A 12,175-nucleotide genomic window follows, 5' to 3' on the forward strand; every position below is an offset into this window, starting at 1 on the left:
CTCGCGCCGCGGGCAGGTGAGCGCGCCGCGGGCGGGCGGGTCCCCATCCGCGTCCCCGTCCCGCCGCCGCCGGGATGCTCGGCGGGGCGGCGGCTCCAGAGCGGCGGCAGCTTCCGCTGTCACGCCGGAGCGGGGCCGGCTCCCTCGGGAAGGGGMAGCCCTGCCTGTTCGGGCCGGGCCGCGCTCCCCCGGGGGTCACCTGCGGTGAAGGAGCGATTAGGCTGCAGCCCGGTGCAGGCAAGGCGGCCGGGGGAAGAGCTGCTTCTCCCTCCGTCCCTGGCGGCGGCGGCTCGGCGAGCACAAAGGCAGCCGCGGCAGGGCCCCCGGGCATCCCGCTGCCGGCTCCCCCTTCGCCCCTGCGAACACCCAAGCCCTGCTGGGCCTTTCCCGTGGGCTTCCCCTTAGCCGGCAGTGCGGACTGCGTCCATCCAGCTGTCCCGGCAGTTACCCTGCAGACAAGGCAGCAGATGCAGACACAAGTCCGCGGCCTGCTCCTGCAGGATAGGGGAAGAYGGCTGTGCCCTGTAGAGCCCATTAGCCTCATGCTAGCAAGGCCCTGGCAGACGTGCAATTGAGTTTAACTAGCTTGGGGTGGGGGCAAAATCAAGTTTGGGAGAATGCAGACCTCTGCATTGCCTTTTCGGGAGTCAACTCTGGCCTAGCAGGAAAGACACCCCAAAGCTAAATAAATAGGTCCAGCCAGCATCATGTAAATACAACAGGCACACTGTGCAAACCAGCATCAAATGTGCTGGGCCAGGGATCTCTGCTCTGAGCTTTGCAGCGTGGTAGGGACATGGCTCCCTGAGGAGCATGAATTGATCCAAAGGAGCTGCTTGGTATTTAAGACTGTCTGATTTTGCAATTGCTTTTGCTGTTTAGACAAGCTCTTTTCTTTTTGCAAGACCTGTAAGCTTTTGTCCACAGATATGTGAGTTGTCAATGATGAGAGCTTGGTCCATGCTTTCACTGTGCACTTGGTTGCTTTTGCTTTGATTGTCAATTGGTCTGTGTTGCTGCGTTTACCATGGCCTGCTATGTTAGTACACAAGAAATCTGAGACTCCCTGTTTCTCTTGGCAAAAGAAGTCTTGCACCCCTTTCTCGGAGAGATTCCCAAGTGGTAAAGCAGACTTTCTCCCAAAGGTTGTTTTTTTTGTTGTTGTTGTTGTTTTTGTTTTTTTGGCTTGATTGGCAACTGCACTATAAACAGTGGAAGAAGAGTTCAAAGTCTGCTTGGCTGACCTAAACCCACAAAGTTTATGACAAGGACATGGTCTTGAGTGCAATAGCTTGTGCAACCATTTCCTCCAAAACAGGTGCCAATGTTATGTCATGTTCAGCCAACTTGCTCCTTCACATTACTGATTATAAGWTTTGGCAGGTAGGTAAGTAAATAATGCAGAAAAACTTTACGGCAGCTCTTCTCTAATTGTCTGTAATCACTGTCTAATTTTCAAGAGACAGAGTAAAGCACTTCAAGGAGAGGACATCAAGCAGTGCGGTTGTGACCCAGAGAGCTAAGCAGAGTTGTGCAGCCTAGACCCACTTGTGCCTCTGACTTGCTGTGCAATGCTGTTCCCCCCACCTCCCTCTGTAAAGCCAAACAAGCACAGCTGATCATGTTACAACTGGGCAGGGAAAAGGGGATGGTCTGTGTGTGTTCCTCTTCCCAGCTCCRCAGGAAACATGCTGATCCATGGTTACATGAGGTTGATAGTTTGTCCTTCCAGGAACAATTTGCCCATATGGGACACCTTGTTGGGTCAGCTGAACTTGACTTCTGCTGAACTTGTTTCAGAGCAGCTACAATTGGTGAGGAAAGGAACAAGCACAGCATATATGTTGGAGGAAAGAGCTGAGAGTGCGGAGCAGATGGCTCGGGGAACAAACGTTCGTGGAGATGGTGTATCTCGTGGAGAAAAACTAAGGTTTAGAAATGCAACTGGTTGATGCTAGCAAGGACAAAGCAGAGAGACTATAGCAGCCTGGCACTTGTCATGGTAGTCTGACTCAGAGGAGATTCTTTCCTTTTTTCGACCACTCAATAGTCTGTGCATTCTCGTGTACCTACCCCATCAGCACTTCCCCTGCCGTCTACCCATAAAAAAAACCACTGCCTTTTTGGGAACAAACAGAAGGGAAATTGTGCAGATGGCACATGATCGTGTCCAACAGGCAGCTGCTCTAACATAAATTGCTGGCATGTCCAGTCCAAGGCCACAAAATCAAAGAGGCGCTCACCTGTTTCACATGGGTAGCATGGCTTGCTAAATTGTAGTCAGCTTAGGGCCAAAGTTATGTTGACCTGACTGTTCTGAGAGCCAAATTTGACCCAGCGGCCCCAGAAGAGCTGTATCAAGGTGGCATGAAGCCATCTGCTGTGTTGCTTGTGCTAATACTATCTAAACACACCCTTCTATGTTCTGCTTCTAGATAGATTCCCCACTGCAGCTTGTAGTGATACCTGGGAAAAGGAACGGCTTAATGATTTGTTGTTGATGTTTAATAGTGTTTTTGGCAGAGGTTTCCCTTCCCTTTTAACTACAGTCATCTGCTGCCCACCCCAGCACTTACTGCTCCTTGGTAAGATCTGTGTTCTCTCTCATGCCCACTGTGCTCCTTCTGTTTTTCTCCTCCAGAAAGTTCACCATGGTCAATGAGACTCAACATACCTGCAGTGCCAGCTCCAGCTCCAAGTCTGATGGTGGCAGCAGTAGTGGGAGTGAGAGCTCCAAGGACAGCTCACGGTGCTCCACCCCTGTCCTTGATGCTGAACGTCATGAGCGACTGCGGGAAAAGATGCGCCGACGGCAGGACTCTGGAGACAAGTGGTTCTCATTGGAGTTCTTCCCTCCACGCACAGCCAGTGGTGCTGTCAATCTCATCTCCAGGTGAGAGCTGCCAGATGGGAAGGGAAGAGATTAAGTACCTTTGGTGGAGGGCTGGGGAGTAGCTAATGAGGCAGGCTCAGGCCCATGCTCTCTCTCCCATTCCAGGTGATGAAGCAGGTAATGGGGCTCTGCTTTCCTGCTGAGAAGGGTAATGGACACTAGGTAACTTGTTTTCCTTGGAAGCCCTGAAGAGTTAAATGTCATGGTTGGGTTTCCAAGGAGGTCAGACTGTAACTCCTCTCCCATGCTCTGTGAAGATTGAACTGTTGTGCTCTGTGGCTGAAGCAGACTGCTGGGGGACAACAGAGCAGAAAAAGTACCCATTAGAAGCAGAAAATATTACTTGATGGTCAATGTGCCTATGTCCCTAGAACAGAGAATCCCACTTGCTTTCATGGTCATCCAGCCACTGTGATTGTGCCTCTCTATTACTGAGCACTATAGTTTTAGCCTCCAAGAYGGATGTCCCCATCTACATGCTAAATGAAAGGTGACAGTTCTCCACAGAGCCAAAGGTTGTCCTGGGGCCTAGTGGGGAGCCCCAGAAGCCACTGTGCCCCCCATTTGGAGGCAAAGTTTCACAGTTTTTGTAACTGCTTTATGTCAGCACTAGATTTACCTCAAACAGAAGGGCCTGTTGCAGTCCAGAGCAGGAGGGAGACAAGTTTGGGGAGAACTTGTCTCTTCTGTTAGGCACACTTGATTGGAAAAAAAAAATCAGAGATCTGGTCCATCTTTCCCTATCCTTAGCTTCTACAGCCAAGAGTGTGTCTTTTTTTTTTTTTTTTTTTTTTTTCCAGAATAAAGCTCAGAACAGGGGGTGACAGGATTATATCCTATCGCAAAAGCAATCGGACTTGCATTGCTGTCTATTAGAAGATTCATCAGTCTGATAGAGGTGCTGGAAGTTAATTCTGCAGAGAAGAGTTAAGTTGCCTCTTCTTCCAGAAGCGATTCTCAGCTCCTCCTCACGCAGTCTTAAATGCCAACTCTCCTTATTACATCGGCCACTTGCTAAACTCATAATTTAACACTTTGTCTCTTCTGCTGCTGTCATCCAAGCCTGGTGCTAGCAGTTTGGCAGTGAGCAAGATATCCTAGGCACAGAGAGGGGAGCTAGCTACCTGGTAAATTAACATAGCTCTAAAATCCACAGGTTTGATCGCATGGGAGCAGGTGGTCCCCTCTTCATTGATGTGACRTGGCACCCTGCAGGTGACCCAGGGTCTGATAAGGAGACGTCTTCCATGATTATTGCCAACACTGCAGTCAACTACTGTGGCCTAGAGACCATCCTCCACATGACATGCTGCAACCAGACCAAGGATGAAATCACAGGGCATCTGCAGAAGGCCAAGCGGCTGGGATTGAAGAACATCATGGCACTGCGTGGAGGTGAACACTTTTGTCTAGAGCACTTATGAGGATAGGGCTGAAGTCATGTTGTATTACAATTTACTCCAGGGTAAAATGGAGAAATATGATTTAGAGACTCCTTCCACTGCAGGAAACAAATGTTGAGACTGAATTTCACCTGATCTCTTTGTTAGCAGTCCCTTCAGCTCAAGGGTAGAAACAAGCAATCYATGGGTAAAACTGCAATCTTGAGGCTTCATTTTTTCTTCCTTTTGGTAGCAGGAGGCTTTTGCAGAGCTAACTGATCCAAATCCAGCAAACAGCTGGAGAGAGCTGTGTTCTCTTCTCAGATCCTGCTGGTGAGGAATGGGAGGAAGAGGTAGAAGGATTCAACTATGCTGTTGATCTAGTGAAGCACATCCGCAATGAGTTTGATGATTACTTTGACATCTGTGTAGCAGGTAAATGTCCTTCATTGCAGAGTGTGGGGCAGGGTCTGAGATAGGGAAATCAGCAGTCCCTCATCTGGGCCTAGGCTGTGACAGCACACCTAGATTGGCTGAATTCCAGTGTCTCCTGTCCTGGTCTAGCTTTTCCCGTTTCCCACTCCCCCTAAAGGTTACCCAAAGGGTCATCCTGAAGCAGAAAACTATGAGACAGATCTGAGGCACCTGAAGGAGAAAGTCATTGCTGGGGCAGACTTCATCATCACGCAACTCTTCTTCCGATCAAAAACCTTTCTCAAGTTCATGAAGGACTGTCAAGCCATTGGCATCACCTGTCCCATTGTCCCTGGCATCTTCCCTATACAGGTGAAATCTGGTAACTCTGGCTTGGAGAGGGAATAATGACCCAGGAGGCTGTATTGGTGGGTCAGGGCCTGAAAGAGGTCTGAACACCCCTCACGAAATTTCTGGGAAGTGTGGATGCTCAACATCTGATAATTCAGCAAGGCACCTACAAATGTAAACCCTTAGGGGTTACAAAAWCAAGCTTAAAAGGTTTTCTATGCCTGAACAGCAAAGAGGGATATAAAAGGCACTAAGTCCTAAGGATTTACAGCTTTGGTGTCATCACTGTCAGCATGGGTCAGGCAATGAATAAAGTTATGTGGAAAAAATACCTGAAGTGACATGACCAGGACTGCATTACCATCCTAGGGAAATGGTCTAGGAGTAGAATCCAGGAGCCCCACTTCCAAATCTCCTGCCATAATCAAGTTGAGATCAAGTACTTATGTTACTGGGATGTCAGGAAAGGACTTGGAAAAAATGAAAATCTCCTGCCTCTTCATCCAGGGTTACCACTCCCTGCGCCAGCTGGTGAGGCTTTCCAAGCTGGAAGTGCCTCAAGAAATCAAAGATGTGATTGAACCCATCAAGGACAACGATGCAGCTATCCGGAACTATGGGGTGGAGCTGGCAGTGTCCATGTGCCGGGAGCTGTTAGATAGTGGCATGGTCCATGGGCTCCATTTTTTTACCCTCAATCGGGAAGTGGCCACTACTGAAGTCCTTAAGCGCCTAGGCATGTGGAAAGAGGACCCCAGGTGAGCAGAATATGCTAGCGTCTGCTATTTACTCTAATTACTGCTATTTACTCTAATTACTGCTATTTACAAGGGGCAGTACTATTTACTATTTACACATCCCATCCACTGAAAACACAAGCAATGGATGGACTGGCACTCCTCCTCCGCTACTTCTTTTAACACTTTCTTGGTTTCTGATAAAGGCTGGGAGGACAAAGGGGGTAGCTGAGAGAAGACTTTCTTTTAAGTGGCTTAAAAGTAGCCTTCTCTGGAACTTCAAAAAACTCAAACCCTTCTTAGTGCTGCCCTTTGGAATAAATCTATTTTTTGAAATCTGTTACCTCCTCTCTTAATAGCTAAGTGCTATGTAAGCTCCTGTTGTGGATTTCTAGGGTGCTCTACAGCTGATGCAGGGAACAGGTCCTCTCTGAATCCAGAGGCTCCAGCACAGAAAGATGTAGCAGAGGGAAAACAGCTAACTAGGGGTGTGGGTGNAAACCCTTCTTAGTGCTGCCCTTTGGAATAAATCTATTTTTTGAAATCTGTTACCTCCTCTCTTAATAGCTAAGTGCTATGTAAGCTCCTGTTGTAGAGCACCCTAGAAATCCACAGCTGATGCAGGGAACAGGTCCTCTCTGAATCCAGAGGCTCCAGCACAGAAAGATGTAGCAGAGGGAAAACAGCTAACTAGGGGTGTGGGTGTTTTTTTTTGCTTATTTGTTAAAAACAACTTTACATATTGCATTTCCCTCTCCTCATCCAATCTTGGTCATCAGTCCCGCAGTTAACCACTTAACAGATGCCCACCAAGCACCTTGTGAGGGAAGTGGGTGGGATAAGATTTTCCATGAAGGATGAAAAGCTATCTGTCCTCCTTCCTGACAAGTCTAGTTGTTCTCAGACCCTGTTATTTGCTATCTCTGTGAGTCAGTTTCTCCAGGAGGAGGGTTTCTAGCCTCCAGTGGAAAGTCAGCAGAGGAATTCTGTTAACGTCTGCTCTTCCTGTGCAGGCGCCCTCTGCCCTGGGCAGTCAGTGCTCACCCCAAGAGAAGAGTTGAAGATGTTCGGCCAATATTCTGGGCCTCRAGGCCGAAGAGCTACATCTATCGAACTCAAGAGTGGGATGATTTCCCCAACGGTCGATGGTAAGTTATCACCTGCAATGGCAGGGAGGTAGAGGTGTTGTATGAAAGTGCTGCACAGCTGGTTTCAGCTTTGGGCTCAGGAGTTAGCAGATGTCCTAAGAATACCTTGTGTGTGGCTGAAACAGTGGCTTCTTACTGAAGTGGTTCCCAATTGCTTGGAGTTGAGTAAGGTGAGGATAACAGCACCAAAGTGCTGAGGCTTTTGGTCTCTTGGTGGGTGGATTGTGCTAGATATTCTTCCTCTTCTCAGGTGACTGTTGTGTTGCATCACCAGATCAGCTCATCTTACTCCTCAGTGGCCTATTAATCCTGTTTGCTCCCTTTGCAGGGGTAACTCCTCCTCTCCAGCCTTTGGGGAACTGAAGGACTATTATCTCTTCTACTTGAAGAGCAAATCTCCCCGGGAGGAGCTCCTGAAGATGTGGGGAGAAGAGCTGACCAGTGAAGAGAGTGTCTTTGAAGTGTTCACGTGTTACATCACTGGAGAGCCCAACAAGAATGGACATAGGGTGAGTGATAGCCCAGGAAGGGCAGGTCAGTGTGGCACAGACAACAGCTCTTATTTCCTCTTGCTCTTACTACTCTGTCCTTCTAAATAAGGATTCACACTCGCCTCTATCCAAAAGAAATTGCTGAGATAGTGGGATACTCCAGCAGCCAAAGCTAGGACTCAGCATTAAAAAGGAAGCTGCTGCAGCATGGCAGAACCAGCAGTGATAGGCTTCGGCAGTCATTCTTAAGGTTGAGGAGATCCTGCCCTTTGCACCAAACTTGGGAACTGTCTCCTGAGGCAGGCATATTTGATAGCATGAGGGTACCTCTGAGTTCCTTCAACAGTCAGCTGTTAACCATAGGGTTATTGCATCCATTGTGAGACATCTTTCCTTGTGGCAGGTTACATGTATGCCTTGGAATGATGACCCCCTTGCTACAGAGACCAACCTTCTGAAGGAGCAGCTGGAGAAGGTCAACAGACGAGGAATCCTGACCATCAACTCCCAGCCAAACATCAATGGCAAACCATCCACAGACCCCATTGTAGGCTGGGGACCCAGTGGGGGTTATGTCTTCCAAAAGGTACTGCATTCCTCTAGGCTAGGTACCTGGTTTGGTCTCTTAGGTGGGAGGTCCTAGACTTTCACGCAGATACTTTGCCAGTTCCTTATCCTAAAGCCTTCATGCTGAGACAAGAAAAAGTTCCTCCAGTGTCACTGGAGACAGACTATGTCATTTCTGTGGCTTACTTCCCTAGCTGTTTTCTCCCCCTTCCTAATGGTTCCTTCTTTCTACTCTTGACAAGTAATTGCTGGTAACACATTTCTACAGCAGGGTGATGAATTTACTCCTTTCATTTAAACTGGGTACTCTGAGTTGCCATATGTTAAGACACTGGTCACCATGAARTCCCCTTGAGTATTTTAGGTACAAATATATGCCTGTCTACTGCATCTGATCCTATTCAGGGTTGGTGGAAGCACTCCATTTTTTTTGGATAAAATGGGAAGCAATGAGGTGGTATCTGTACCACCAAGCTTCTCGTGCTAATAGCTGGGCATTTATAAATTCTCCTACCTGTACTGCTCTAAGGCAGAGTTCTCCATCAGTTGCTCCCACCACACACCCCAACTGTTGTGCTGTTCAGAAAGTTGCCAGGTTTATTCTGTGGCCTGCAAGCAGTCTTACTTCTGACATCTTCCTCTTACTATCATGCATTTTAAGGCCCTCCTCAGAGCTGCTTCCTAGTACTGCTAGAGCCTAGCCAGTAAGGGCAGTGATAAGAACTTCAACGTAAATGCCAGGGAAGAGGCTATAACTAGGAAACAAAGCAGCCTTGTTCAAAAGGGATCCAAATTGCTAAAGCCGTGAGACCAGCAGATGGCAAATGCAGTTACATTTTCAAAAAAAAAAAAAAAAAAAGACAAGAATTCTCTTCTGAAAACGAGGTGGCCTGAGGACAATGCCATCTATACATAAAAGTAAGGCAAGCAGCTTTATATTTTTTATCTTCAAATCTCATTTCCATTACTTCATCCTCAGACCCATGAAACTACCCAGAATAGAGCAGGGAGTTGTGCTACAGCATCTCTGGAGGTGAGCTTCTGTATATCCTTTCTTCTACCTCAAAAAAAGCATACAATAGCTCACTTCCATGCAGTGTGTGCATGGGGAATGCCCTGGCTCTGCAGAGATGCTGCTGTAGCCTTGCAGAAGAGATTCTGAGGTGATTCTCAAAGAAAANAAAAAAAAAAAAAAAAAAAATCCCTGGAGGTGAGAGGAAATCCATCATACAACACAATAGCCAGGAAATGAGGAGGAGGGAAAGCAGTTGTTGAGAGCAGTCAAGCACAGAGCAGCAGTCAATGGAGCAAGTAAAGAATTAGGTTGTGTGAGCATAGAGAAGCCTGTGAACAAAAGAGGAGAACTGGGAATGGTGGGGTGCCTGGGAGAGCCCAGCTGAGACCCTTGCTTCTCCTCCCAGCAGATTAGGCTGCTTCAGCATGATACTGCTCTTCAGAGGATAACATGTAGAACAGAGGTCAAGCTCAGGCTTCTWCCAAGCAGTCTGCCTGGCATGGGCTGCTTTCCAGGCACAGCAGTTGTGGTTACATTGCCTGGGGCATATCCCAGCCTGTCTGCTTACCTGGGTGCAGAACAGGCATCTTGCAGCTCCTGGGCTGTTACCTCTGTCTTCCCTGATTTCACTCTGCCAGTTCGCTTACTAACTTGCTCTGCCTTTTGCTTGTGCCACCTCTGCAGTATTCATTTCTGGGCATCTTACRCTGCCTGGCTTCCACACAGGACAGTCTCCAGAACTGTTCTCGTGGTTGTTCCTACAGTTCCCACCCCTGCCATGAGTTAAGGCTCTTTCTCTCTCCCCCTTCACCACCCCTGCAGGCCTACCTAGAGTTCTTCACCTCCAGTGAAATCGTCACGGCACTGCTCAAGGTGCTGAAGAAGTACGAGTTGCGGGTGAACTACCACATTGTCAACGTCAAGGTAGGCTGCTGTTTATAGGATACTTTCCTTTCACCACCTTGAGGGAGAGGTAAATATCAAAGATTCAGACATCCCCAGAAACAGTGGGAGATGAAGGGAGAGCAAAAGAAAACAAGTCAGCTGTGACCTGCAGCAGCTGTCTGATCTCTTAGCAAGGAGAGGGTAAGTGCACTGGCTCAGTCAATACCTGCTTTTCCAGGAGCTGCTTCAGAAGGCTTTTCCTTTCTTTGGCAGGGCCAGAATATCACAAATGCTCCTGATCTGCAACCTAATGCTGTCACCTGGGGCATCTTTCCAGGCAGAGAGATCATCCAGCCCACTGTGGTGGATCCTGTAAGCTTCCTCTTCTGGAAGGTGAGCCTTCCTTCCTGTTGGGTACATTGCTGTCATGTCCAGGGCATTCCATGTCTAGTTTGTTTGTACCCTCATGTCTTTATCATATCTCACAATGGACTACAGTGGTGATATTAGCTTAAGGTCCAAATACAGCTCCCYCTGTTTCCCAGGGGAGCTTTGTCCCAGCAGGAGCTTTTCACAGACACTAAAGACCTAGTAAGAGGAGGCTGAGAGCAACTGGTGTCACATTTCTAGTTTGAGAGCTCTGGGCTGTACCTCCCCTTCCCGTCTCACACAGAGGCAGTATTGAGCCATTTTACTGCAAGAGTGTCTCCTTTCAACTGTGTTCAGGGCACTTTCCACTGATGTGAAAAGGAGGCGACTACCTGCTCAGCTCTTGGCTTTTTTTTTTACCAAGATAAAAAGAAGCAAGCCACAGGCTTGCCAGCCATACGTGACACTGGTTGTCTTAAATGAGGTAGTATGAAAATACAGTTCTAATGTGTTACACCCCTAAAAACACCTTTTTTCTTTTTCTCCTCCTTGGCAGGATGAAGCCTTTGCACTGTGGATTGAGCAATGGGCCAAGCTCTATGAAGAGGAGTCACCCTCTCGCATGATCATCCAGTACATCCATGACAACTACTACTTGGTCAACCTGGTGGACAATGACTTCCCACTTGAAAACTGCCTCTGGCAGGTTGTGGATGACACTTTTGAGCTGTTGAATTCTCCAACAGAGCAGTGAAAATTCCTCCTCCATYCCCTTATCTCCTCCTTCCGTCCACTGACTGCAGGGAGAGAAAAAGCAGCTAATATCAGGGTGATGGTGTACCAAACACTCCTAAATCCAGTGACCACCTCTGCTCAGAGCCAGGCTAGTTCTTTAATTTGCCAACACTACATGCTTTTTTTAATCCCAAAACAAAACTCACTGGTCCCTTCTCACTGTATCAGCAGCCAGAACCATCTGAACCTCTGAGCTGAGGATTTAGACTGAGCTTGAAGGCCAGCTCTGCAGGGTGAAGAAGTTCTGATCATTGCTATGTTGATTACAGGAGATCCCTTGTGTGCAGATGTGATGATGCTCAGGGGGATACTGGTCATCTTATTCCAGAAATGCTGCTGTGGGGCCAAAACCACACAAGCTACTTTTTCATTGCACTCCTAAGATCTGTTTGATCACAACTGATCCTATCAGACTCTTTCAATACTCACTCCAGAAGAAGGTTCAAATTTTCTGCTGTTTGTACCCTTTTTACTATATTTGCTGTATGCCTTTTGATGGGAATATGTATTTAACTTCTGGATGAGAATGAATAGGAATCACAGTGTTTCTTTGACTAAGGGCAATAAAATGCATAAAAAGGGAAGTGTGTCTTGCACAAGGCTGCACTCTTACGAGTGGCACAAAGACTTTGTTTGCAAACTAATCCCCTCAGGACAACGGCTTTAAGAAAACACTTCTTCCTAGAGCAGTTCTGCCAGTATTTCTAATAAGGACCCTAAATAAACTATGGGCAAAGTTCCATGCTAGAGCAAAAAGGCTTAAATCCTAGCCTTTAGCAAAAAGYAGATTAGCAAAAACCAACCAGCTACAGCCTTTGGCTAAGTTCTGCAWGGCCACAAGCGCTGTGGTCCTTCCCCAGTACTTGTAGGGAAKGATACTCTATCTTTCATGACCAAATGACTCTATCAGCCTTAGCCTCAGAGCATTGAAATAAGGGGCTGGGGAGCAGTAAGTTAGGAAAAACAACRCCTTGGGCACGTTCCCAGTGGGCTTTCAAGATCCCTGCCAAGCTGTGCTAGCATCTCTTTCAAAGAAGCAAAGAAGAAAAGCTCTTTCCAGATTCTTCAAACTCTCTCATTATAGCTGTTTGAGACTGGGCTCGTGTACCTARGATAATTATAGGGCAT

At 47.6% G+C, this 12,175-nt stretch overlaps 2 protein-coding genes across 3 annotated transcripts in view; one reads left to right on the forward strand and one right to left on the reverse strand.

Moving 5' to 3' along the window:
- Positions 1–2,653, reverse strand: part of CLCN6 (Cl-/H+ antiporter 6) — a 21,518-nt gene extending 18,865 nt beyond the window's left edge. Inside the window, exon 1 of the mRNA XM_085309227.1 lies at positions 2,577–2,653. Coding sequence (XP_085165353.1) covers positions 2,577–2,653 — 77 coding nt within the window. The remainder of the gene's footprint in view (positions 1–2,576) is intronic.
- Positions 7–11,631, forward strand: MTHFR (methylenetetrahydrofolate reductase). Of its 2 annotated transcripts, none has more exons than XM_085309182.1 (12): positions 7–16; positions 2,642–2,893; positions 4,050–4,288; positions 4,600–4,710; positions 4,868–5,061; positions 5,548–5,798; positions 6,791–6,925; positions 7,254–7,434; positions 7,820–8,002; positions 9,821–9,922; positions 10,157–10,276; positions 10,809–11,631. In XM_085309182.1, exons 2-12 carry the CDS (start codon positions 2,652–2,654, stop codon positions 11,004–11,006), a joined length of 1,956 nt encoding a protein of 651 aa, XP_085165308.1. In that variant the 5' UTR covers positions 7–16; positions 2,642–2,651; the 3' UTR covers positions 11,007–11,631. The 2 variants fall into 2 exon arrangements, with proteins under 2 accessions (XP_085165308.1, XP_085165309.1); XM_085309183.1 differs by lacking the exon at positions 7–16 and adding an exon at positions 1,133–1,145.
- Positions 11,632–12,175: the final 544 nt, after the last annotated feature.

The sequence above is a fragment of the Rhea americana genome, unplaced genomic scaffold (assembly GCF_003343005.1).
Source record: "Rhea americana isolate MKP2758 unplaced genomic scaffold, rheAme1 scaffold_293, whole genome shotgun sequence".
NCBI lineage: Eukaryota > Metazoa > Chordata > Aves > Rheiformes > Rheidae > Rhea > Rhea americana.